The 27871-nt window shown below is 43.3% G+C and overlaps 1 protein-coding gene across 1 annotated transcript in view; it reads left to right on the top strand.

Moving 5' to 3' along the window:
* Positions 1 to 27871, top strand: part of GALNT13 (polypeptide N-acetylgalactosaminyltransferase 13) — a 301009-nt gene that overhangs the window by 22615 nt on the left and 250523 nt on the right. Inside the window, exon 2 of the mRNA XM_001511774.4 lies at positions 17707 to 17953. Within this exon, the coding sequence (XP_001511824.2) occupies positions 17812 to 17953 (142 nt within the window). The 5' untranslated portion in view covers positions 17707 to 17811. The remainder of the gene's footprint in view (positions 1 to 17706; positions 17954 to 27871) is intronic.

Consider the following 27871-nt stretch of genomic DNA (forward strand, 5'->3'; position numbering starts at 1 on the left):
CACCTCTCTTTCCAAATGTCCCTCCACTGCAGCTCTGTCTTTTTATGGGTGGAAGAAGAATACCTTACTGTTGGAAGACCATTCCTGGCTAGTGATGGATCTGTTGTGTATATGCACTTGGATGCTGTGGCTCTAGGAGTGGTTTTATTTATGACATTACTTATAAATTGGAATAATAAATATGTCATCGTGCCCTTGGTCTTCTTTCCTCAGCCCAGCCTTGAAGGAATTAAGGATAGAGAGCTAGATTCAAACCATGTCAGTTCTCGGGTTCAAGAAAGACCAATCTTTGGGGCTTATTTTGGTCCTCTTGATTAAATGATGAGTCTGTCCGGCAGGAACAAATCACCAAAGTGGGGAACATTTTTCTTCCAGCTCCATGGTTTGCAACTAGCCTGGAGTGCTACATTGTGCTTCGAATGGATTAGAGTCCAAGTTCTCCAACTCCAAGGCCCCCGCTCTTTCCACTAGGCCAACACTTCATCCCCACTCCCACTCCAGCTACGTTCGTGTCCTCATACTTGATTGCTTCCCTTACCCATAATTTATTTTTAGGTCTATCTCCCCCGCTAGACTATAAATTGCCTGAGGGCAGGGATTGTGTCTACCAACACTATTATATTTTCCCAAGCGCTTAGTACAGTGTTCCGCACACAGTAAATTCTCAAAAAATACCACTGATGGATATATTCCAATATTTTCACCTTTTCTCCTTCCAACTCTTCTCATGGAAACAGGATGAGGAAAGGTTTATTTCAGGAAATCAGACAAAGATTTGCAAATGAATTCACAGGGATAATAATAATGGTATTTTTTAAGTAGTTGCTAGGTGCCAAGCACTATTCTAAGTGCTGAGGTAGATACAAGGTAATCAGGTTAGACACAGTCCCTATCCCACATGAGGCTCACACTCTTAATCCCCATTTTACAGATGAGGTAACTGAGGCACAGAGAAGTTAAGTGGTTTGCCCAAGGTCACCCAGCAGTTAAGTGGCAGAACAGGGATTAGAACCCATGTCACCCACTAGGCCGTGCTGCTTCCTGTGATGTTAGGGTGATGTTAGGTGACCTCACTGTAGTTCTGGAAAGAGATAATGCAACAAGCATGAGCTATTTAGTTTTTATAAAATTCACCCACCTCATTAACAATGTTGTAAACTGTGGGGTGAAATCAAGCTAATTAGATAACTGTGTCGTTGTGGATGTTGGCATTGCCTTCTGCAAACTCATACATTTGAGGAGGCGGGGTGGTCTAATGGGTGGATCACAGCGTTGGAGTCAGGAGAACTAGTTTTAGCACAGCTCTGCCTTGGATAATGCGCCTAAACTCTACAAGCCTCGGTTTCTTCACGTATAAAATGGATGTAAGATCAATTGTGAGTCCCATATGGACAGAGGTTGTGTCAGATCTCCTACTCTGGTATCTACCCCTGTATTTAGCACTGAGTAAAACAGTAATCCCTCTCAGGGTCTTACCTGGAGAGTTTCCAGTACTCTACCAGTCTTTGCTGCAGGAGAGAGAGTCAGCAGAGGCCTACCCATTCCATTCCTACCTTGCCCAGTGGCTAGCGAGTGGAAGGCAATCTGCTGCAAGTCAAAACTCCTCTGTGCTGGGCAGCGGCAACATGAGAGAGAGTCTAGGGCGGAGACTCAAGTTTGACTGCATGGAAGAAGGCACTTCCATATTTTGACCAAGAAAACTCTATGGGTACACTACCAGAACGATCGCAGATGGAGGTGGGACATTCTGGGAGAGACATGTCCGTGGAGTCGCTATGGGTCGGAGACGATTCGACAGCGTGAGACGATATTAATAAATGCCATCCTCATTATTATTCTTATTACCTGTCTAGCCTGAAATTCCATCTCCTCTTTTTTTTCCAGGGGAAGAAAGTACCAAGAAAAATAATTTTGCACTCTCCGTTAATGGCTGGTACAAATACCATGTATCTGAGGCTTGCTACACAGTGTATAATTAAAGGAGAAACTTCTGGGGTTTTTTTGTATTTTGACATTTACATCGTTTTGTTTGTAAAATGGACCGATCAGAATCTAGTGCAGATTGCTTTTGATGTGAAACTGTTAGTGCTATTCACCTTCCTGGATTTTCAGTCTCAAATAGCAGTCAAAGAGCCCTCTATAAATAGCAACTTATTAGTTTAAGCTTGACTACCATATGGCAAAATCGTATCTCTCGTTAAACCGCTTAAACTCAGCCGCGAGCATTGTCTGACTATAAGGAGATGTGGTTTTCTGTTGCAGAATACCACAGAGACAGGAGAAATGGAGATTTATTGCCACCGGAGTTTTCTAACCCCGAGTTACTGCAGTATGTCTGCGTATACGTAGCTATATATCTTCCTCTGCATTCCTTTCCTCGGAACTTGAGTTTTAAATGGCCATTTTCTTTGGGAGTCCAGGTAGGAGCTGGCTTCCTGGCTCTGAGAATGAGCCCGAATCAGGTGAGAAGGAATTTGCAGTGTTGTGAAACCGGAATCTGGGACTCTCGATCGCAGTCATTATCAACATTTAATGAGTGTTTGCTGCTGTGCTAGGGGTTTGATCGTGTTTCTAAAATAAACCACTCAGAGCAAACACAAATCATTTAGTCACGTCCACACATCATCCCCCTGACCAGTGAGGTGAAACCCCACAGAAATGTGGAAACCACCTGAAATTTCTCCTCAATCACTTTTTGCACGCCAAGGAACCCAGCCCATGGGAACGGGTGGCAGAGTTCTGCTCCCTCTGTTGCCAAGCAACCCTGACAGGCTCAGAGGCTCCCATACAGGCAGCTGTGGAGACGTGGGCCGGCCAGGTATCCCGCGAATGAAAGAAAACTTGGACTCGGTGTCTTGTAGCTCCGAGAGAGGGGGCGCCTAGGATTTGGGGTGAGTGTGGTGTGCAGGTCAACCCCAGCAGGCTCTGCTAGATCCTGGGCATTTCGATGCCCAGGTGGGTCAGACTGATGGTCTGTCCAACTGGGTATTCGGTCTCTGACAGTGGCCCTAAAGGGCATCATGAGGAACAGTGCAGTTGTTGCCCTCCTGGATGTGGTCCTCATCCATCCCACATTGCAAGAAGATGTTAATTAGAAAACAGCTTAAAAAGAGCAGCATGACATTTAGAAATCATTCTCAAGGACTGAGTCGGCACAATAATTCTAATCCCCATGGCTGGAAGTTGATTTTTTTTTTACACCTAACATTAAATTGCCAGCATCCAACTCCAGAGACACAATTTACATGGCAGCCAGGGCTTTGTAGCCGTGGTGGAAAGAATATTTTCTTAAAGAATATCCGATACCTCGCTCAACTCCCCCAAGGAAAACCAGTCTGCTTTTGACATCTTCCTTTTTCTCTAGTTTTGCTCGGTCTTATTTTGCAAGCATTTGGGATTCAAAAAGCCTGCCAAATTCTTCCATTTCAGCTATTGATCCCTCTATTAATTGTAATTCTCTTATTTGAGAGAAATGGTGGTGGATTTTGAAGGAGGGTTTCAGGATATCGTCAGACCGAGTAAACAAGTAAGATAAAGTGAATTCTAGCCCAAATATTATTTGGGGCCAAATGACCTTACTCATGTCTATCTTCCCATAATTACTGAACACGTCTTAGAGAACCTTCAGTCTTCTAATAGATGAGAAGACTAGGCAATTTCTACAAATAACCCTTTTCCCCCCTTAAATAGAATCGTTGAAAGTTTTCTATCCAATATGAATTATCCTTAGAAAACTGCATCTATTGTACATCCTCTTTCACATTTTCACTGATTAAAATCCAGCTCAGCTTACAAAATCAGGAAGATGTCAAAAGCATTGGAGTTAATGCTAAGGAAATTCTTGAAGATGAGACTAGGGAGAGAGAGGGCATTTTAAATGATGGAGGGCAGTTGAGTCAGCTGTCTTCACTAGGAATCAGGGTTTCTTTTGGAAATATAGTTTGGAATAATCAACATTCAATTTCACAGCAAAACAATCATCTAAAATGAAGTGTAATGGATGGAAGGGATTTTTTTTTTCTGCAGAATGTAGGACCATTTTCAAAAAAGAGCTTCTTGAGAAATAGGATTCCTTAGTATTAGGGAGTTATTTTCCATCTGCCCCCTTTCTAACTTTCATTATCATCAACACCAGTAACAGTGGCATTTATTGAGCACCTAATGAATGTGAAGGGAGATGACAACAGAAGCCAGTTACATAATGACTACCCTCAAGGAGCTTACAGTCTAACAGAGGAGCCTAGTGGGACGTTATTAACATATAGCAGGAGCAGAAGGAACGCAGCAGTATTTGTCAGTGGACATAATTCATCCAGTGACTTCTCTGGGCAGAGCTTTGTGCTAAGTACTTTGGAGAGTAAACTAATTGGCAGACATGATTCACGTCCCCAGGAAGTTTACAGCCTAGCAGGACAGGCAAAGAATACCACTCCAAATGCTGTGGGGTGGGAATGATTAGAGAGAAGGTCAAAACAAGCTTGCTCTCTGGAATGGGAATTAAGGTGTCAATTGCCCAGGTAAGCCAGTGGAGAGGGAGGAGGAATGCCCTAAAGCCAATGATAAAGAGTTTCTATTTGCTGTAGAGAGGAATGTTTAAGCACCGGAGGCTCTGATGATGGGGAAATGTCTTCACAGTTATGTTTTAACCCCTTTCTAGATGGTAAACTCTTTGTGGGCAGGGGATGTGTCTGTTATATTGTCATGTGGTCCTCTTCCAAGTGCTTGGTACAGTCCTCTGCACCCAATAAGTGCTGGGTAAATACGACTGATTGATAGGAAATCATCCAAGCAGCAGAATGAAGTATGAACTGGAGAAGGGAGAGACTGTGGAGGCAGGGAGATCAGTGAGGAGGCTGATGCAAGAGTCAAGCTGGGCTATGACAAGTGCCTGGACCAGGATGGCGACCATTTGGATGGAGAGGATGGGCCAGATTTCCAAGCGCTCAGTAATGTGCTCTGCACACAGTAAGCGCTCAATAAATACGATTGAATGAGTAGTCGTAGTCAGAACGATATTCAGCCAGCTTTATTTATTGTTGAACTCTCTGATGGTGAATAGTTTTAGGTTTCGTCCTTTTAGACTGTAAGCTCCTTGTGGGCAGTGAATGTGTCTACCAAATAAGTTATTGTTATCATTATTATTAATAATAACAATAGTTATTATTGTCATTAATAGCAATAGGTGTATCATACCTTAACGAGGACATAGTACAGTGCTCTGCATGTTAAGTGCTCAATGAATATGGTCGATCGATTTCTGCTCGTCTCTGCCGTTACACTACGAGTAGGCAAGGAACATGTCGCTTCATTGCTTTGTACTTCTCAAACACCTCATACAGTGGATCGCATCAAATGAGCTCTCAATAAATAGTGTTACAACCACTACTTAGTACAGTTAGAAGTGAGGGTGCAGGATGAAATGAGCTGTATTACCCGCTTGGAAAGGTACAACTGCAGAACGAGCTAAGTTTGGTATCCGTCGGAATTTGCAGCCTGGGAATTCAGGGAGATTGGGGACTCCTATAGAATGAACCCAGAGTAGCCCCGGGAGTTCCTAAACACCTTTCTTGGGGTGTTTCTTGGAAGGCCAGAGTTTAGCCCAGGGAGTAGAGATTATTTTGAACACCTTGTATACTACCTACCTATTCCATTCAGTCAGATATTCTGTATTATGATAGACCTGAAGAAAAATGTCTGTGGTTGAGTCACCCATTTGGATACCTGGCAGTGCCTGGGTGCTATTACACACTCGCCCATATGTGAATTACACCATCAGTGGAGGCATCTTCTTCAAGTACGAAGGCCAACTCTATATTCGGGCTCTCTCCAGGAGTTTGCCAAGGTTTACTGGCAAGCCCTGTGTTTTTCTGGCCTTGAGTTTCTCATTATCCTTGGTGGAGTGAGCCTCTTTTCAAACTCTTCATAAAGAAGTTTTAGTCAAAGAGAGTGATGTTTGAGGGTGGCAGCTGGGGCTTGCCCATCCCACACTCCAGGGTTCTTATAAAAAGGCTTTTACAAAACTCAACAGAGGGTCATCTTTTCCTTGCACCCAGAAATAGTCACTTCTGCTAAAGCATGCATTTTTATTATTATTACTACTACTAATAGTCTGTGAAAGCATGTATTTTTTATTATTCTTCTTATTAATAGTAATGATAAGAATAATAATAACTGTACTTAAGTGCGTATCCTGTGCCAAGCACTGTTCTAAACACTAGAATAGACTTAAGTTCCTCCATTTGGATGTAGTTCCTGTCCTATGTGGGGCTCACAGTCTGAGGGAGTAGGATTTAATCCTTATTTTGCAGATGAGCTAATTGAGGCATAGAGAACCCAAATGACTTACCCAAGGTGACACAGGAGACCTATGGCAGAGCGGGGATTAGAACCCAGGTCTTCTGACTCCTTGGCCTGTGCTCTTTCCACTAGGCAATACTGCTTCCCTTATTCATTAGACGAGTTAGATATCACACAAGGGAAATGTTATGGGGTGTCCATCCTACAACCACAATCTGTTCTGGGGGTAACAGGATCAGTAAATTGGGACAAATAGGAGGAAAAAGTGGTGTGCATAATTTGCGAGACTTTAGTCAGGACCTGATGCTGCTTTGCATCCCAACCACTGTCTCAGCCTGAATGGACCTGCACCCTACAGGACTTGGCGGTCAATCAACTTTACGGTGTTTAATTCTGCAAAAATAACAGTGAGTGGCATGGATGTAAAGTCTTGCAGGTGGAGGACATAATAATGTAGGAATTCGTATTGAAAAATGTGTCATGGGATGTTTCCTGAAGGCATCTACCCCAAATCTCTGAATTTTCAGGGCAATAATGCTAAGTGTAACACAGTTTTTCCAAACCGTGAGACGTTAAGCAGTGTGGTACAGTGGAAATAGTACAAGCCTGGGAGTCAGAGGCCCTGGGTTCTAATCTTATCTTCTCTGGGCCTAAATTCCCTTAGCAGAATGGGAATTCAGTACCTGTTCTCCCTCTCCTACATAAACTGTGAGGCCCATGTGGGAGCTGATTATCTGATATCTTAAGTATCTGAAGTAGCTAAGTGAACAGTTGAATATATCAATATGCAAATGCATAAACACATGCATTTAAGTGTGCCTACAAGCTTTGGGATGCAGGTGGCTGTGGTTTCCAATTAATCTATCAATCAATCATTTATAGTTTTTGAGGACATATCTTCTTTTCACTGAAATAAACTCTTGGCAGAGTGCAGTGCAGTTGATAGACGTGATCCAGGAAACGTGTCTGCCAACTCTGTGGTACGCTGCTCTCGAAAGCGTTTAGTACAGTGCTCCGTACAAAGTAAGTGCCCAATAAATATTATTGACTGATCCCTGCCCTTAAGGAGCTCCCAGTCCTATTTCCTCTCTTCCCCCTTCCCCTCACCATTCTTCATCTACTGTAACCCCCTTCCAGTCAATCAATCAATCAATGGTATTTATTGAATGCTTATTGTTTAAGGAGAACTTTACTATGTGCTTGGGAAAGTTCAGTACAATAGAGTGGGTTCCTGCCCCTGAGGAGTTTACTGTCTAGAGAGGGAGGAAGGCGGTACAGTAAATTTCAGATAAGGGAAATGGCAGAATATAAGGATGAGTACCTAATTGATTTTTCTGGGTAGGAACATGTTCCCCAAAATTTAAGGCAGTAGGTGGGATAGACCCTGAAACTTTGGGATGGTCTCACCTAAATTGGACCACCTGGTTACACCCCTCACTTCCCCCCACCTGCAGTTTTTTTTGGCTGATGACATCCTCAATCCCTTTGAAAGCTAGAGGTCATAAATGAGGTGAAGGGGAATCTCCTTATAGAGAAAAGAAGGGTAAGAAAGTGAGAGAAAACACAAAGCAACAAGGGGAAAGGGCAACCAAGGCGGAACAAAGGTACAGAGGGGAGAGAGCGGGAAGGAGAAAAGGTGGAAGGAAGGAAGAAGCTAAAATGCTCTCTGGGAATGAACTCGACTGATTTAGTTTATGTCAACACGAGCAGGGTGAGGAGGCTGAAGAAAGGCAAAAGTTGATTGCAGTTCAATTGGGGAGGAACTGAATGAACTTTAGGAAACGGAAAAGAATTTTAAAGCTGATCAGAGCTCTCTGAGGAGAGGAGTTGGGTGGGGGCGACTGGCACTTGGTGTCTCAGTTTGAACACTGTTCCATCCAGCAGAAATTAATAGATCACAAAACGTTGAAGTAGTGCACTCCTGCTGATTTATTCTGATGTCACTCAGTGGCCTTTGAAGAAAAAAAATAGTACTTATTCTCCTTATAAAAATCAAAAGGGTACTTTATGTAACTATTCTGCTACAGAAAATGTCTAAACAGGCATTATTGATCGTGATGCTTTATGCCTTTGTTGCTGGGGCTAGAAAAATGGAGAAGCTTTGCAGTCATTTGCTTTTGAAAATTGAACCTTCAGAGTAAACCAAAAGTCAGAAGAATCCAGGCACATTCACCCCTCAGTTGGGAGACCCCCAAAATATCTATACCTCCGGGAAATACAAGTTGTAACAAAGACAAGACCCCATAGGGTGATTCGAAAACTACTTTTTGCTGAGTTTTCTATAGCTTCCAGGGAATAAACCCAGGGTAAAGATTGCTGCCAGGATTTTACATAATTGGTTATGACTATTACAAAGTGATGAATGAACATGTGTCTTCTGGTGTCCTTAATCTCTCCCTGAGTCATAATATTATTTAATTATTGAATTTCAGAGGAGACTAGAGAACATGCAGAATCGGTGGCTTCCTTCTTTGCCTGCAGTAAGTCACCAAACGTTTCAGCTGATGTTCTTAGAAATCAACCATGACCTAAAACAGCTTTATAGCACTGGATAACCTATACATCACTGCATATCTAAAAAAAAAAAAGAAAAATGTATTCCCTACCGAAAAAAGGAAACATTCTATTGCCCTTATCATGTTGGATATATTTTCATTGTGTTGCAGAATTTCAGAATCCAATCATTTTTAGCGTCGTTTTCATCATCCTTTTATTGACTAAGTAATGGCTCCATAAAGACAGCAGACTATGCATTTATGTAGCATCTATCATCCTAGTTCTGAGGCCCCCTAACAAGCGTGCTATTTTAATCTAAGGCAATACAACGGGAAGGGGGAGAATGTCACCTTCACAGCAAGTACATTTAAAAAAGTGTCTTAAACGTTTTCTGCCTCTTGTTTCCCATGCCTTTCTTCCCCCCTCCCTCCACATCTCTCCCTGCTGTCTCACCTTCCCCCACCATGCCTCCTCACCTCTTCCCTCCCATTGTTTACCCCTTCCCCTTCCCCTTTCCCCCTCTCTCCATACCTTTCCCCCTCCCTACACACCCTTCCTCTCCCCCCCTACACAACTTTCCTCCTTCCTCCACATCTTTCCCCCTTCCTTTTCCCCTCCCCTCCTGCCCTCCCAATCCAGACCTCCTCTCCCTCCCTCTGGGCCACACCCACCCTCCCTCCTGACCATCCCCCTGTCCCTCTGGACAATCCATCCCTCCTTCCAGATCTTCCTCAGAAGTTAGGTTACTGCTTCAATGTTCAAGGCACATTGCAGGGCACATTGCATTCCCCAAGGCCTGCTGGTCAAACAACGAAATATCACTGGGCTGACATCCATTCGGCAGCAATTCTGGGAGGAGGTTGAAATTACTGATAGGTTTATCAGTGGGTTTCACTTTTCTGTGTTTAATCCTGTCTAATCAAAAAATGGCTGAAATTTATGCAGCATTTACAAAGAAATGCAGCTTCATTTACCCCTCATTTTACCTTCTCATGCATTCCCTTCTATTTTCTAATTGCGGACCAAGCTGATGGCTATCTGATAACAATTTACTGGGCGTTTTAACATAGCACTTCAGTTTCTCACAAAATAGCCTCTCTTTTCAGACTGGAAAACCTAGGTAATGAAACATCAACATTACCTGACACAGTTTCAGTAATATTTCAAAATAAGAGTGTATGCTATTAATTCCTTATATCCACTATCATAAAGAATTCAGTAAGCCATAAGACTGAGAAGGGGGCTGAGGTTAAGAAATTCTAATGGTTCGAAACCTCAGTGGGAACATTTTTTTATTTTGCTTTTAATTATGGGATTTACAACAGGAGATGGGTTAGCTAGCTGATGCATGTCTTCTGGGAGTTATCTAAAGGGGCTAGATTTGCTTCATGTCACTTTTTGTAGCATCCAATTAAAATTTCTGAATGTTTTCCCCCCTATTTTGTTGGTTTTTCAGGTTTATGTTTTGCAGGATAAATACCGATGCATTGCTTAAGTCTATTTAAGTACATTTTGAAGATCCTTTTACCATTATCGTATCATCAGTGGTGAGCCCTTACTATATTCAGAGTACCGTGCTAAGCGCTTGGGAGAGTACATACAACAGAGTTGGCAGTCATTTCCCTGCCCACAACAGCTTAGAAGAAAGGAGAAGGCAACTGAAAGATGGGTTTATCCAATTTGATGATCTTTTTCATGACCGACAACTCTCATGTGACTTACTCCTCGGGGGAGCGTATCTTCCAAACCTCTTGTACTCTCCCAAGTGCTTAGTACAGTGCTCTGCACACAATAAGTGCTCCCCGTCCTCAAGAACCTCCAGTGGTCACTTCCTTCTGGAGCCAATCCCGGTGGAATTTTTCTTCTTCCTGGGCCATAGCCTCCTAATTTTTCCAACTGCCACCATAGCACAATTCCCTGCAGCGCTATGGATCTGCATATTCTACCTAAGGATTGGTTTATTCACGTCCCTATCTTTCCATTCTCTTCTTTCTATCAAGGAAACAGTAGTATTTGAGCATCGACACTGTGCAGAGCACTGCATTAAATATTTGGGAAAGTACAATAGAGTGAGTAATAATAGCATTGCCTAAAACCATACTGTGTGCAGAACATGCTGGGAGAGAATACACCGTAGGGATTAGACGTGGTCCCTGTTCTTTGTGGGACTTACATGGTTCCTGACCTAAAGGAGTTTACAGTATAGAAGGGGAGACCAGCACTAAAAATAAATATCTATCAATTATTTTGTGTCTGTTTCCACTGAGGGAAGAGATGGTCTCTACACTTCTTTAGTAGACTTGCCCTGATTCCTCCTGCCTCTCTCTGTCCTCCCCCCCCGCCTTTCCTCAGACTGTGGAGAAGCAGTGTAGACTAGTGAAAAGAGCAGAGGCCGTGGAGTCAGAGGACCTGGTTCTAATCCCAGCTCTGCCAAATGCATGCCTTGTGACCTTGGACCAGTCATGTGACTTTTCTGTGCCTCAATTTCCTCAACTGTAAATTCAAAGCCTGTTCTCCCTCCTACTTAGACCGCGAGCCCCATGTGGGACAGAGACCGTGTCTGACCTCATTGATCTGTACCTCCACCCAGCACATAGAACAGTGTTGACACATAGTAAGTGCTTATCAGGGGCGCTTAGTACAATGCTCTGCATATTATAAGTGCTCAATAAATATGATGGAATAACAAATACCATGATGACAACGACAACAAAAAAGCACAATACTAGGTGTTAGGAGATCTAGGTTCTAGTCCCAATTCCAGCACTTGCATGCCATGTAACTTTGAGGCACAGAGAGAGTGTGTGCCATGTCCAGTTTTCATTTCTGTAATTTTAGGACAAGACGTGGTCTCGACGTTTAGATTTTGAGCTCCATAGGGAACAGAGGGATAAGGAGAATAGCAAAAAGGAAAGTAGAGAAGTGCAGCAATGATGGAAGGAAAAAGGAGATGAGGAGAAAGCCCCCGGCAGTTGGGAGGAGGACATTTGGGATTACCTAGTAGCCTCTTCGGGCGTTTTTTTCCCGTTTTCTGTCTTGCATAACAAATGCCATCGGTAATTGTTTGGGACAGTCAGACGGTGAGGAACAACATGGAATAGAAATGGAGACAATTCTGTTTAATGACTGGCTAAACCCGCTTCCTCTGGTTCCCAAGTGTGTAGTAGGTGGGCAGTAAAAATAATATCCCAATACTATTATAATATCCCAGCCCATTACTTTATTGTTCATTTTAAATGCTGGGTTACAAACATCCGAAATTTTGTCTAGGGTTCACCGCTCTTTAGTGAGGCTTGAATTTCTGGAGAAGGGCAGTGAGGTGAATTCTACCTATCCCATGCTAAAAATAGTGCTTTTTTATGGTATCTGTTCAGCGCTTGCTAGGCGCCAGACACTGTACTAAGTGCTGGGGTAGAAACAAGTTAATCAGGTTGGATGCAGTCCCTGTCCCACATGGGGCTCACGGCCTTAATCCCCATTTTACAGACGATGTAACTGAGGCCCAGAGAAGTGAAGTGACTTGCCCAGGGTCAGACTGCAGACAAGGGGCAGAGCCGGAATTACAACTCAGGTCCTTCTGACTCTCGGGCCTGTGCTCTTTCCACTAGGCCATGCTGCCAAGTGCTTATTATGTGCTGCTCACATAGTAAGCACTTAGCAAGTACAATAATTATTACCCTGGCTAAAATCCTCTGGGATCCAACGTCACTACCAGGGAACTCATAGAAGAGGAGGGCAGAGCTGGTGGGCCCCTTGTGTTTCCGGCCGAACTTCCAACGGAGTTCGGCTTCATTTAGTAAAGAGGATGCCGGTGAACAAATATTAGCGTTGCATGAGCCAATCTGGAGAGGAAATATGTTGACTTATGCATTTGGATCAGACCCCCAGGGACCTGGCAAATGACTAGTATTCCAGTGCCTGGAATTCCTGGCCCGTAAGTTGACTTAGGGAACCTACACAGAAGTGAAAACTCTCTCTATTTGTCAATTAATAGGGACCAAACTGACGGTAAAGCAGGGAAACTCAGGGGAGATGCTAGTAGACTTAGACGCTCGGCTGACCGGCTGTTGTTTTTCGTAGTGTGGTAGCTTTCAGAGGTTCACCTGCTTTGTACCTGACAAACTCCTCCATTCGAAAGTGCTTCCTTGCGATTGTTTTGGAGGATGGTGGTCCGCTGAAGGCTATTATCTTACCTGTTCAGGAGACAGGCGCAGGTGGGTTAAGCAAAGGTTCCGTGCACTAATGGATCAATAGATCAATCAATGGTATTTATAGAGCATTTACTGTGTGTAGAACACTGTACTAAGCTCTTGGGAGAGTACAGTGCAACGGAGTTGGCAGCTTCGTCCCCTGCCCATAACGAGCTTACGGTCTAGACGGGGAGACAGACATAAATATAAATGACTAATTTATTAACATTCAATACGTATGTAAGTACATGTATGTATGTACTATTTATGTATGTTAAATGCTGTGGAGGTAGATGTGACCTTAATAATGCAGTGAAGATAGGGAGAGTCGTGGTCTGGTATATATGGAGGGGGAGGGAATTCCACACTAAGGGAAGGATGTGGGAAAGGGGTTGGCAGTCAGATAATAATAATAATGTTGGTATTTGTTAAGCGCCTACTATGTGCAGAACACTGTTCTAAGCGCTGGGGTAGATACAGGGTCATCAGGTTGTCCCACATGAGGCTCACAGACTTCATCCCCATTTTACAGATGAGGGAACTGACGCTCAGAGAAGTGAAGTGACTTGCCCACAGTCAGCTGACAAGTGGCAGAGCCGGGATTCGAACCCATGACCTCTGGCTCCCAAGCCCACGCTCTTTCCACCGAGTCATGCTGCTTCTCAAGTTAATCAGGTTGGACGCAGTCCCTGTCCCACATGGGGCTCACAGCCTTAATCCCCATTTTACAGATGATGGGATAGACAAATCCGGGCCGTAACTAGTAAGCTGGAACTAGAGCAGAGTGGGCAAGCTGGGCTGTAGTAGGACATCAGTGAGATAAGGTAGAAGAAGCAGCGTGGCTTAGTGGAAAGAGCCCGGGCTTGGGAGTCAGAGGTCGTGAGTTCTAATTCTGGCTCTGCCACTTATTTATTAGCTGTGTGAATTTTGGCAAGTCACTTAACTTCTCTGTGCCTCAGTTACCACATCTGAAAAATGAGGATTATGACTGTGAGCCCCACGTGGGGCACCTTGATTACCTTGTATCTACCCCAGCACTTAGAACAGTGCTTGGCACTATAAGTGCTTAACGAACACCACCATTATTATTATTATTAGGAGGGGGTGAACTGATCGAGTGCTTTAAAGTCTGCGGTAAGGAGTTTCTGTTTGATGTGGAGGTGGATGGTTAACCACCGGAGGTTCTTGAGGAGTGGGGAGATACGGATTGAGTGTTTTTCTTTTAGAAAAATGATCTGGGCAGCAGAGAGAAGTATGGACTGATGTGGGGAGAGACAGGAGGCAAGGAAGTCAGTGAGGAGGCTGATGAAATAATCCAGGCAGGATAGGATAAATACTTGGATTAGTTTGGTAGCAGTTTGGATGGAGAGGAAAGAAAGTATTTTAGCAATTATCAACTGTTCTAGGCAAGCAAACAGGCTAGGATAAGAAGATAAGCTAGAGAAACAGCATGGCCTAGTGGATAGAGCACTGGTCTGGGAGTCAGAAGGACCTGGATTCTAGTCTCAGTTCTGCCACATGTCTTCTGTGTGACTTTGAGTAAATCACTTAACTTCTCTGTGCTTGTTATCTTATCTGTCAAATGGGGATTAAGACTGTGAGCCCCATGTGTGACTGTGTCAAGTCCATTAGCTTGTAACAATAATGTTGGCATTTGTTAAGCGCTTTCTATGTTCAGAGCACTGTTCTAAGTGCTGCGGTAGATAAAGGGTAATCAGGTTGTCCCACGTGAGGCTCACAGTCTTAATCCCCATTTCACAGATGAGGAAACTGAGGCTCAGAGAAGTGAAGTGACTTGCCCACAGTCACACAGCTGACAAGTGGCAAAGCAGGGATTCGAACCCATGACCTCTGACTCCCAAACCCATGCTCGTTCCACTGAGCCGCACTGCTTCTCTAATCTATGCCAGCACTTACAACAGTGCTTGATAGATAGTAATTGCTTAACAAATGCCATCTTCATCATCATAAAAAGCAGAATTTCAGGCCCCTCATAGTTTGGATTCCAAGTCCCACCCACAGCCACAGTGATCCTTAAAACCAACAATCAGTCTCATGTTTAAGAAGGAAAAATAGAACTTACTGAAGTCAGCTCTATTGACTTGCCTCTGGGTGTCCCAGAGAATATGCCCTGTTGGAGAGATTTTTTTTCCCTTGCTTATTTATTTGGCTATTGCCTTGGCTAAATGTAAAAAAAAAAATAGAAATTAGGAACATATCATAATAGGGTCTTTCAAATAATGATGAGTGTTTAAACTACCGTGATATGGCATTAGCTTTCAAAAATGACATTTAGTGTCTTAAGTTTAAATATCTATATATTTATATATAGATAAAAACCAGCATCACCACATGTTGTGGTATTTCCCAGGCAAGATAATGAACTTGTTTGTGAGTGGTAGCAGAGTTGCAATTTGCATAATTGAATGCTGGGTGTTCCGTGAGCTGTCAATCTCCATCAAAGTTCTGGGAATGGTGGAAAAAAAAAATTCCCCCAGCTTTGTAGTGGTTCTGGGCTGCTAAGTTAGTTGTGCCGGTTGTAAATACCGTAAGCAGCCCGTTCCCCTGGAGGATGCATTTGAAAATTTACAAACACATCCGCCCTTCAAAGCCCTACTGAAGGTTCACCTCCTCCAGGAGGCCTTCCCCGACTAAGCCCCCCTTTTCCTCAGCTCATCTTCCCCTCCCCATCACCCCGACTCGCTCCCTTTGCTCTGCTCTCCCTCCCCGCCCCACAGCACTTGTGTATATATGTACATATCTATAATGATATTTGTTTATATTAATGCCTGCTTACTTGTTTTGATGTGTATATAGCTATAATTTTATTTATTTACATTGATGCTATTGATGCTTGTTTACTTGTTTTGATGTCTGTCTCCCCCCTTCTAGACTGTGAGCCCGCTGCAGGCGGGGATTGTCTCTTTTTAATGCTGAATTGCACTTTCCAAGTGCTTAGTACAGTGCTCTGCACACAGTAAGTGCTCAACAAATACGATTGATTGAATGAATGAATGAATGAATACATTCAGAAACAAAATGTTTCTGGAAAACTCCTAATGCCTCTGTATTTCATAGTTTCTGTTCCACACATCGCTTTTTCAATAAACAAGTCACCTTGCCAGTGATTTATGCCAAGAAATGTGCAAATGCAGGTGCAGAGAATTTTAAATGATTAGGTTTTGGCTGCTGACTCATTTTCAGAGTAGCTAATGAGTATTTATTTATGTTATTTTTGGAATATAGTGTGACTTTTTAATGTTTATATAGAAAATAGGTAGTTGTCTTTGACTGCTGTGACTATCGCGCTAGACCCAAGTACACCTTAGCTGTAGGTTACCTGTGCAGTATTTTGCAGTGCAGAGGATGGAGCTGAAGAGCTCCAAGTGTTCCACAATTCTTGGGAATAATAATAACAACAATAAATAATAATATATATCACTATATTATATAATAGTGATCATTTGTTAAGCATTTACAATGTCCCAGCCACTGTGCTAAATGCTGAAGTAGATCCAAGTTAATCAGTTTGGATCCAGTCCCTGTCCCACATGAGGATCACAGTCTAAGTAGGAAGGAGAAGGAATGAATCCCCATTTTACAGGTGAGGCCACTGAGGCACAGAGAAGTGAAGTGACTTGCCCATGATCACAGAGTAGACATTTGGCAGAGCTGGGATTAGAACCCATGTCCTCTAAGCTCCTTCCACTAGGCCATGCTGCTTCACCCTCTTGTACTAAGAGCAGTATTAAGCACTGGGTTCAGTCAATCAATCATATTTACTGAGCACTTACGGTGGGCAGGGTACTGTACTGAGCGGTTGGGAGAATACAACACAACAGTATAAGAGACACATTCCCTGAGTTTGTCAATAGATCTGACACCGTCTGTGTTCCATAGGAGGCTGACAACCCAAATGATCATCCTGCCCAAGACAAAGCCAGGTTCTCATCAAGCTCTAAGAAAAAGTTGGGGGGGGACCAGGGATGGTATTGTAAATGGGGAGGGGATGAGGGGCTGCCATTCAATCCATCAATAGGATTTACTGAACCCCTTCTGCCTGCAGAGCGCTGTACTAAGCAGGTGGGAGAGTGCAAAAGGGCTAGAAGACTGTAAGCTCGTCGTGGGCAGGAATGTGGATAATAACTCTGTTGTAGCGTACTCTCCCAAGCATTTAGGACAGTGCTCTGCGCACAAAAAGGCCTTAAAAAATACTGATGATGATGATGATAGAAGACAAGATCCCTTCCCTCAAGGAGCTACAGCCTAGCAAGTAAATTACAAATGTGAGGGTAATAGAGTATATTTTGTGGGTCCCCAGAACAGAAGCCTTAGTGGCAAGAGTACGGGCTTCAGAGTCAAAGGACGTGAGTTCTAAACCCGGCTCCACTACATGTCTTGCTATGTGACCTTGGGCAAGTCACTATGTGCCTCAGTGACCTCATCCGTCAAATGGGGATTAAGACCGTGTACCCCATGTGGGACTGGGACTAGGTCCAACCTGATTGCCTTGTATCTACCCCAGCGCTTAGAACAGTGCTTGGCACATAGTAAGTGCTTAACAAATACCATTATTATTATTATTCTTAATCTTAGACACCAACAGTAAAATTCTTGTTTATATAAAATGCTTCAGACCTTTGAATACATTTCCTGTTGTGTCTTGACGGAACCCAAGAGAAAGCACCATGAAATAACCGGGGATTCTTTGTCTCGCTTGCAGTGGAATGACCCTACTTCCACATTGGATTTTCCCACTGTGCCTTGGATACCCGGCAGGGAGCAGCTGCCTCAGCTTTGCGAGCAAACGAGAAACCGAGTTAGAGACATGAGGAGATTTGTCTACTGCAAGGTGGTCCTGGCCACTTCTCTCCTGTGGGTGCTTGTCGACGTCTTTCTCCTCCTCTATTTCAGCGAATGTAACAAATGTGATGACAAGAAGGAGAGGTCTCTGTTGCCAGCATTGCGGGGTGAGTCTTGAAAAATTTCAATAAAACAGTTGTTGGGGGGGCAGGGGAATTTTTTTTTTAAATGGTATTTATTAAGCACTCACTGTGGGTCGGGCACTGTTCAAAGCGCTGGGGAGATACAAGCTAATCAGATTGGACACAGTCCATGTCCCACATGGGGCTCCCTGTCTCAACCCCCATTTTACAGATGAGGTAACTGAGGAACAGAGAAGTGAAGTGACTTTTCCAAGGTCACACAGCAGACAAATGGCAGAGCCAGAACTGTTGCCTAAATTCTTTGGTTTGGAATGATCTCATTGGAGAACTGAGGTGTGTAGATCACACCCTGATTCGACCTCAGTATGGCAGCTTTCTTTACCAAGTCAGTACCTTTCTTTAACATGCATTCTTACTTCCCATTTTAATTCTAAAAAGTCAGGAAATCTACACAGAGAGGCAAAGCCAAAGTTTATCTCCTTGGAGGGGCCAAAATATTGAGTCTTTTTTGACATGTAAGTGCAAAGAGGAATGTTCTTCCCTGAGTAATAATGCCATTTGTTAAACATTTTCTAAATTCAGTGCTATATTAAACTCATGGGAAAGTTCATCAGACACAACAAAGTCCTGTCCACAAGAAGCTCTCATTCTTACGTTGATCGCTGTATTATCACCATTAGGCTGGGTATAATATTCAGTGGAATCCAAATTTTTTATTTCCTCGGATTGAAGATTTTTATGCCACCTCTTATTTTGACAGACTTCTTCCTAAACCTCCTAGATTTTTTTTTTATTATTAAGGAGAGGTATGGCATATGGTTAGTTCATTATTTTCATTGTGGATGTTTCTAGTATTCCGTTCTTGAAGGAGAATCGTAGGTTGGCCTGGTGAGAGCTCTCAGAAACTGAAAAAGATTTTAATTAGTATATAGTTACATTCAAAGGAATGTTATTTTAGGGCAGGCACAATTTTCTTTCACAAAGAGGCAATCTTTAGAGAATAGGTCCATCTGAAATACGATCTCTGCTCAGCATCATTAGGATTATGGAGTTCTGAATCCTAAAATATTAACATCATCAAGAGAAGCTTAATTCTGGTTAGAATTAATGTTCCTTACATGGAATGTCAGCATAAGGTTAGACATTTGATTATTTATTATTTTATATTCTGTAAGGAGGTCTATAGAATTTTCTTTAAGCTCCTATAGGTAAAGGAGATTTTTTTTTAATGATATTTGTTGAGCACTTACTATGTGCCAGGTACTGTACTAAGCACTGGGAAGAAACAGGCTAATCAGCTTGGGCAGTGCCCATGTCCCATATGGGGCTCACAGTCGTAATACCCATTTATCAGATGAGGTATCTGAGGCACAGAGAAGTTAGTTGAAGATTTGTCCAAGGTCACTCAGCAGGCAAGTGATGGAGCTGGGATTAGAACCCAGGTCCTTCTGACTCCTGGGCCCGTGCTCTACTCACTAGACCGCGCTGCTTCTCTAAGGGAGGTGTAAGGGAGCCAGATCATTCCAAACCAAAGAATTTAGGCAACAGTTCTGGCTCCACCATATGTCTGCTGTGTGACCTTGGGAAAGTCACTTCACTTCTCTGTTCTTCGGTTACCTCCTCTGTAAAATGGGGGTTGAGACTGTGAGGCCTACGTGGGACATGGACTGTGTCCAATCACATACCCTCATCCCTCATTAAGCGTTTAGTACAGTGCTCTGCACACAATAAACGCTCAATACATACTCTTGAATGATTCCCTGTCAGCTGGGTTTCCTCTGAGGCACCCAGTGCAACGAGCCAGTAGGCTGGCAGCGGTGCAGCATGTGGAGAAATGCACACGTGGTCTTTGCCCACGTACGCTTGGTACAGACAGGATGGGGACAAGAACCCATGTCTCCTGATTCCAAAAGCAGACTGCGCCAACACAGAACTAAAAATGGGAAAAAAGAGGTTGAAGATACGGGGATTATATCCAGCCTGATTAGCTTGTATCTACCCCAGCGCTTAGTACAGTGCCTGGCATATAGAACTAGTAGTGACAAATGCCATTCATTAAAAAAAAAAAGAATGACGGGTAGGAATCATCTTGCTTCACAGTGTGTCTGCAAATCCTGCAAATGCTCTGTTTTCTGAATCTGTGCCCAAGCCTATTCCAGTGTTTGCCTAGCCTGAGTGTGAGAGTCTCAGCAGAAAAGAAAACAGAAAAAAGGAATATTCATGCATTCATTCATTCCATCATATTTACTGAGCGCTTACTGTGTGTGGAGCACGCATTAAGTGCTTGGGAGAGTACAATATCGCAATTCATTCATTCGTTCATTCAATCGTATTTAATGAGCGCTTACTGTGTGTAGAGCACTATACTAAGCGCTTGGGAAAGTGCAATACAACAATAAACAGTGACATTCCCTGCCCAGTACAAGCCTACAGTCTAAAGGGGGTGAGACAGACATCAACACAAATAAATAAAATGACAGATACGTACATAAGTGCTGTGGGGCTGGGGGGGGGGGGGAAGAGTAAAGGGAGCAAGTCAGGGTGATTCAGAAGGGAGTAGGAGGAAGAGGAAAAGTGGGGCTTAGTCTGAGAAGGCCTCTTAGAGAAGATGTGCCTTCATTAAGGCTTTGAAGAAGGGGGAGAGTAATTGTCTGTCGGATTTGAGGAGGGAGGGCGTTCCAGGCCAGTGGCAGGATAAGGGCTAGAGAGCGATGGCAAGCCAGTGGAGATCAAGGCACAGTGAGAAGGTTGGCACTAGAGGAGCGAAGTGTGTGGGCTGGATTGTAGAAAGAAAGAAGTGAGGTGAGGTAAGAGTGAGGTAAGAGGGGACAACAGTAAACAGACATTCCATCCCAAGTGCTTAATACAGTGCCTATCAATTAGTAAGTGCGTAACAAATATCTTAAAAAGATACGAGGAGTCAGGCAGACACTCGAGTTTCAGGACTGTCCTTCCTAAACCAGAACATTTGGTTATCGAGGTGCTCTTGCTGTGAATATGCATAAATTAATCCTAAATCCAGATTCTCCTACAAACCAAATCCAAAAGGAATTAGAAAAGAGGCAGTTCCTAGAGTGTTTATCTCCTGCTTGCTTTTATTTATTTATTAAAGGTCTTGATTAAGCACTTACTAAGTGCCAGGCAGTGTACTAAGCGCTGGAGCAGATGTAAGGATGAACACAGTCCGTGTCCCACATGGGGCTCACAGTCTTAATCCCCATTTTACACATGAGGTAACTGAGGCCCTGAGAAGTTAAGCGGCTTGCCCAAGGTCACACAACAGACAAATAGCCGAGCCTGGATTAAAACCCATGTCCTCTGACTCCCAGGCCTGTGCTCTTTCCTCTAGGCCTCACCGTTTCCCATTTGCTGCCTGTTTTCTATTATAAGACCACCATTCTCCGCCTCCTCCAATTGATTACCTTCGTAGATGTTTACTGAGCACCAATGTAAGCTGGGTGGTGGTAAGAACATAGAATTATCCATCACTCCTGGTTCCAGTTTCAGTGCGGGGTCCTTTCAAATTGCGTACGGCCATTCTGACTGTGTTTGTGCGCACTATACTTAGCTCTTCTGAAAATGACAGGCTGTCCTTTTAAATAAAAATTTCTTTGGACCAGCCATTTTAGAGATCAATCTGTAAAGATGCCCGATTTACAACTCTCGGATTTTAATTTTACCAAGTTTTGAAATGTCAAACCTGTACTGTGCTTTGTGGTGTTTGCGGATCGAATACTGACTAGAATAAATCAATCAATGATATTTATTGAGTGTTTAGTGTGTGCAGAGCACCAAAGTAAGCACTTGGTAGAAAGGTTTCCTGCCCACAAGGACCTTACAGTCTAGAGTGGGAATTCTGCATCAGGTTGGTATCAGAAGTAGGTATAGGTTTTCTCCCATCCAGTTCCTGTATGCTTGCTAGTTGTATAAGCAAAGTGGGAAGAAATCAAGAAATAAATTAAGCAAAGTGTTCTTCTGAATATAGAAAGGTAGTAAAACAAGAATAGAAGTGTGTACTGGATTAGAGGTAAATGATAATGATACTGGAGTTCCTAGTCTCAGTGTTTTTACCAAATTAATGGTTTAGGAATTTATCAGAGTCACATTATCATTACTTTGCCTGAACTAGTAAAATCCCGTTTTTTTCCTGCAAGGAACAGGCTGTGTTGGAGTCATGTGAATGGAGTGAATGAAACATTTGGAAGCTGTAATACAAGTTGGGGTGGAGGCCAACTTTGGAAAATAAGAGCCATTCATTTCAGCAGTTGCCACAGAAACAGGGTGATTTGTCAAAATTCCATTGGAGTATTTGCAATTAAGATCATATCAAATGTATTTAATCTCAACCCTGATCAAGGGTGTTAGGGATGAAATAGTCTGATTTCACAGATACTGTTGAAGAACCACTGGCAAAAAGACAGCAAAAAACTGGGTATTATGAGACTGTAGTGTTAGCTCTTAATTTATAAATTGGAGATTCTTGGTATTTGAAGGAAAGTGGGATCAACAGGCATCTTTCTGAGCAGGTGGGGTAGAGATGTGTTTGCAGGGCCTATATCGGATGGAATCGCTCTCAGATCGCAAAACTCAGCCCCTTCAGACCACAGGGAAGGTCAGCCTCTCTTATTATTCAAAGTTATTCATTTTCAGAGCTGGATGTGTGACTCTCAAAACTGTTGTTGTTGTCAAAGTGTGGGAACCATTTCTTTAGCTTGAGTCAGGGAATCAAATGCTACACTAGAAGCAACCATTTAGGCCCGTCAATGCTGGATTATTCTACATCCAGGAAAGCATCTTTATATCCAACTCTTTATGATAAAAAAAAATTTTTCCACGAGGACCCTGGACCACAGAGTAATTTTCTGAGAATGGAAATAACACAAAATTGGGGGTCAGGAGACCTGGGTTCTAATCCTGGCTCTGCTTTGTGGCCCTGGGCAAGTCATGTGACTTTTTTGTGTCTCATCAGTTTTCCTAACTGGAAAATGGGGATTAAGTGCCTGTACACAGGTCCCTCAGATTGTAAATCCCATATGGGAGCGAACTTGTTGTGAACAGGGATCCTGTCAATCAGTCAATCATACTTATTGAGCTCTTACTTTGTGCAGAGCACTGTACTAAGCACTTGGGAGAGTGTGATATAACAATATAACACACTGCCTGCTCACACCGAGTTTACAGTCTCTGCCAACTTCATTGACTTGTACTCTCCTATGCACTTAGTACATTGTTCTGCACAGAGTAAGTGCTCAATAAATATCACTGACGATGCTGATGATGAAAATGAGACCTGATTTTCTTGTATCTACCCCAGTGCTTAGCACAGTGGTCGACACCTGATGGTTAACAAATCCCAATCATTATAGTATGTAATAATAATTGTTATAATAGTGATAATAATAAAAAAATCAAGAAGCAGGGTGACTTAGTGGATAGAGCACAGGCCTGGCAGTCAGAATGACCTGGGTTCCAGTCCAGGCTCTACTACTTGTCTGGTCTGTGACCTTGGACAAATCATTTCACTTTTATGTGCATCAGTTACTTTCATTCATTCATTCATTCATTCAATCATCTTTACTGAGCACTTACTGTGTGTAAAGCACTGTACTAAATGCCTGGGAGAGTTTAAAATAACAATAAACAGACACACTCGCTGTCCACAACGAGTTACCTGATCTGTAAAATGGGGCTGAAAACTGTGAGTCCCATATGGGACATGGACTGTGTTCAACCTGATTAGCTAGTGTAGAATCTACACCAGTCCTTAGTACAGTGCTTGGCACATAAAACACGGAGAACAGATGCAAAAAAAAGAAAAAAAAATCCTTCCATGGCAGAACTCCCATAGAACGAGGCCACTCCTCCTCTAAGACTCGGGGCTCTCGGTGTGGGTGTAATATAACAGACCCAGGAATCCTGTTCCATTTGGATCAGCAGTTGTAGGACGGGACAAACAACTGTTGATGGGCAAGGGTCAGAGACTCTAGGTCCCAATTAATGTCTGATTGATGAGAGCAGTTTCCCTGAGCTCCTCCCTTTCATTAATGATCTATGAAGTGTTCATGCAGCTGGCAGGGAGGGGCAAAGTAGTGTGCAGGTTTCCCTTTTTTTCCCCCCAGTTATAAAAACAGCCAGGCTGGGTCTGGAGCGAGAGTGATTCACAGTACCATCTTGTACTTCCAAAACAGCCTGGGTGAGTTTTTGTTTGGGTGTCTGAAAGAGGAATTAAAAGAGAGAGCTCTGCGGGACCTTTCTAGAGTGCTCTAAAATCTCTTGAACTTAGTGGCCCAGGCAGGGAAGGTCAGTGGCAAAGATTAATCTTAAGGAAGATGCTTGGCAGCTCTAGAACCTGATAGCTAATTGGCTTTGAGCTCCTGGGCAGTTTGGCGGGCACTAAATGACCCTCCCCTCCTTTTCCCTACCCACCTTCCACCCTCCTTTCAACTTCCCTTTTTCCCTACCCATTTCTTTCCTTCCTCCTTTCCATTTCCCATCCTTCTTGCCTGCTCTCCCTGTTTCCCATACCTCTTCTTTTCCCCTCCTCCCCCTCTTTTTTCTCCTTCCCTCCTCTCTTTTTTTTTCTCCTTCCCTCCCCTTTAACTAGGGAGCCTTAGACCTTCCGCTGAATTCTCCTCTTTGTCCTCAGTTCAGCCAGGTAGCAGGGAAGGCCATTTACCTTCTTCTGATAGCCAAAATGGCCTCAGGCCATGCCCCCCTCTTCCTTTTCCTCCTCCTCCTCCCCCTTAGCCCACCCCAAAGGTGAGGGAGGGTTAGCTTCTAACAGCTTCTTTTAACGGCTTCATAAAACTGTTGGGTTGATGAAATCTTTCACTCTCCACACTTCCTTTAAGAGGGTAAGACACTTCACTCTGCTGCAGAAATGACTAATTTTAGTCAATGCCACGTTACCCTTGTGGGCAGAGAATATGTCTACCAAGTCTGTTATATTGTACTCTCCCAAACAGTATGGTGCTCTGCGCACAGTAAATGCTCAGTAAATACCCATGATTGATTGATTACCCTGAAAGCAAATGAGCACAGTCAGTATTGTTTATTGAACACTTATTGGTTATAGATCACTGCACTATGGACTTGGAAGAGTAATAATAATAATAGTAATGATGGTATTTGTTAAGCGTTTACTATGTGCCAAGCACTGTTCTAAGGGCTGGGGTAGATTCAAGGTAATCAGACTGTCCCGCGTGGGGCTCGCAGTCTTAACCCCCATTTTACAGATGAGATAACTAAGGCACAGAGAAGTTAAGTGACTTGCCCAAAGTCATATAGTTAAGTGGCAGAGCCAGAATTAGAACCCACGACCTCCGACTCCCAAGCCTGTGGTCTTTCCACTGAGCCACGCTGCTTCTCCAATACGATACGTTAGAATCGGTAGACACGTTCCCTGCCCACAAGTAGCTTACGGTCTTGAGGGGGTGATTTTAATAAGACTTTGAAAGTGGGGAGATTGCAGGTCTGCCATTTGTGGAGGGAGAGGGAGTTCTAGGCCAGAGGGAGAAAGTGGGCAAGGATTTAGCAGAAAGATAGACACGATCGAGCTATAGTACGACAGTTGGCATTTAGAGGAGCACATCTTCCGTGCTTCCTTTTTCTTTTTCTTTTCCCCTATAGTCTTTCATTAGTATACTCCATATCTTACCACATAAATTTCAGTCCTGTCACATGACAGATAAGGGAATAGTCTGGCAAATTTACTGTGAAGGCAAATCACTACTATATGCTGAATACCCTGTTGTCGTAGGCTTATCTCCACATGCTCGTGCGCTTTCAAACTGACACCCCAAACTAACAAATGGGAGCCCATAAAAATTAACAATACGATCTCATCATAGTTTACTGCCGATCGTGAAAGCAAACACATTTTTGGCATTTATCATTTTAGGGAAGCGTCACATTAAAAATCAATGCGACACACTCTCAGAAGGTCTCTCACTGCATAGATTTTTAGGGTGTCTTTTCCAGCAGGAAAACATTTCTAGCTCCTTCCGCTATGTTAATATTGCTAAAATACTTCAAAATTGATCGTTTTGCAGGAGGAGGGTTTTATGTATTCCAAAATTTTCATGGTCCATAGACTTGGAAAGGGGAGTTCCGCCTTCAATCCCATGTGGTCTGTTTTACTTGACTTGCTCGGTGATGATAGGTTGCTGATTAAGCATGACTTCTGTTGTAAATTGCAGTTGTGTCATTTGTCAGTTTGTATGAGCTTGACTGGGCACTTGGGGAGAGGGGAAGTGGCGAAGATAGATGATTCTGCCCACGTGTTTGGTATCCATCGGTGAAAATCGGCCAGTAGCTTTCTGTTTCTCATCTGGGACCGAAGTCCTCAGTGAGTAATGGGAAATCTTCCCTAGCACCAGGATGATACTGTAATCCCATTCTGTTGTCTCCACAGGGAAGCATCTTATAGAGGCTTGAACTATTCTTTTATTCATTCATTTCATTCAATAGTATTTATTGAGCGCTTACTATGTGCAGAGCACTGTACTAAGCGCTTGGAATGAACAAGTCGGCAACAGATAGAGACAGTCCCTGCCGTTTGACGGGCTTGCGGTCTAATCGGGGGAGACGGACAGACAAGAACAATGGCAATAAATAGAGTCAAGATTTTAGATTCCTTTAGGAAACACATTATGAACCTAGTTTCCTTATCTCCCTTCTCCCGCCCTCACACTTCTCCTTTCTTCTTGTGCTTCCAACTTTCCATCATCCCCTTCAAACCCAGGGTCTAATAAAGTTGTTGTGATGAAGTGATGATGCCGTTTATTATTAATAATAACAATTGTAGTATTAACTGCTTTCTATGTGCCAAGCACTGTGGTAGAAAGAGGGTAATCAAAACCAAACACAGTCCCTTTTCCTTGTGGGGCTCACAGTCTAACGGGGAGGGAGAACAGGTATTTCCTCCCCATTTTTCAGAGGAGGAAACTGAAGCACCCAGAAGCTAAGTGACTTGCTCAAGGTTACGCGGGAGACAAATGGTAGAGTAGGATTAGACCCAGGTCACCTGACTCTCAGGCCATTGTTCCTCTTGAATGCAGTGGTAAATTGGGCTTACATAGGAACCCGCAAAGAATACAAGATCTGATTAAGTCCTAAAAGACCTCAAGGGAGGAACCAGAGAGCAGCGTTTCATTTCTGTCTGCAGCATGGCGTAATGGATAGAGTAAGGGCCTGGAAGTCCAAAGTCATGAGTTCTAATCCCAGATCCATCACTCGTCAGCTGTGTGACCTTGGGTGAGTCACTTCTCTATGCCTCAGTTACCTCCTCTGTAAAATGAGGATTGTGACTGTGAGCCCCATTTGGGACAGGGACTGTGCCCAACCCAAATTGTTTGTATTCCACCCCAGATCTTAGTATAGTGCCTGAGACATAGTAAACACTTAACGGCTATCACAATTATTACTGTTATTGTTCCCTGAAGATTCCTTCTCTGTGCATTAAGTTCCTTTCCCCATCACGCCGTGAGAAAGATCTCGATAAAGGTCTATACGGCTTTGGTAGAGTGGTTCATGTCCTGGTTTTTTGTATCCATGAATTTTCATCCTTTGAGGTTTAAAAATCGACTTGAAATCTTCGTAAATTCTTAACCCAGCAGTACATTGCATTTCTCAAATAAGTTTACTGGCAGTTCATATAATCGTGACTTTAAGTCCAAGAACATTACAGATGGTACCGGTTTTAATCCCCGCTCAACCACCACATTTGAGAGCCCCAAATATATCCTCTTTGATGCTGCATTTTCAGGATTTGATGAATTTAAACACTACCGAAAAAGCTTAGCCCCTATTACGAACCGAGGGCCACTGGAAGGTATGAACGGTCACGGAGACTTGACCCAGTGGTGGTCACTCTCTACTACGAGAATACCCGCTGAGAATTTGGGGCTCCAGAGTTCAAGAGACTTTGCTCCACCTGCCAGT

This window comes from Ornithorhynchus anatinus, chromosome 9 (genome assembly GCF_004115215.2).
Source record: "Ornithorhynchus anatinus isolate Pmale09 chromosome 9, mOrnAna1.pri.v4, whole genome shotgun sequence".
NCBI lineage: Eukaryota > Metazoa > Chordata > Mammalia > Monotremata > Ornithorhynchidae > Ornithorhynchus > Ornithorhynchus anatinus.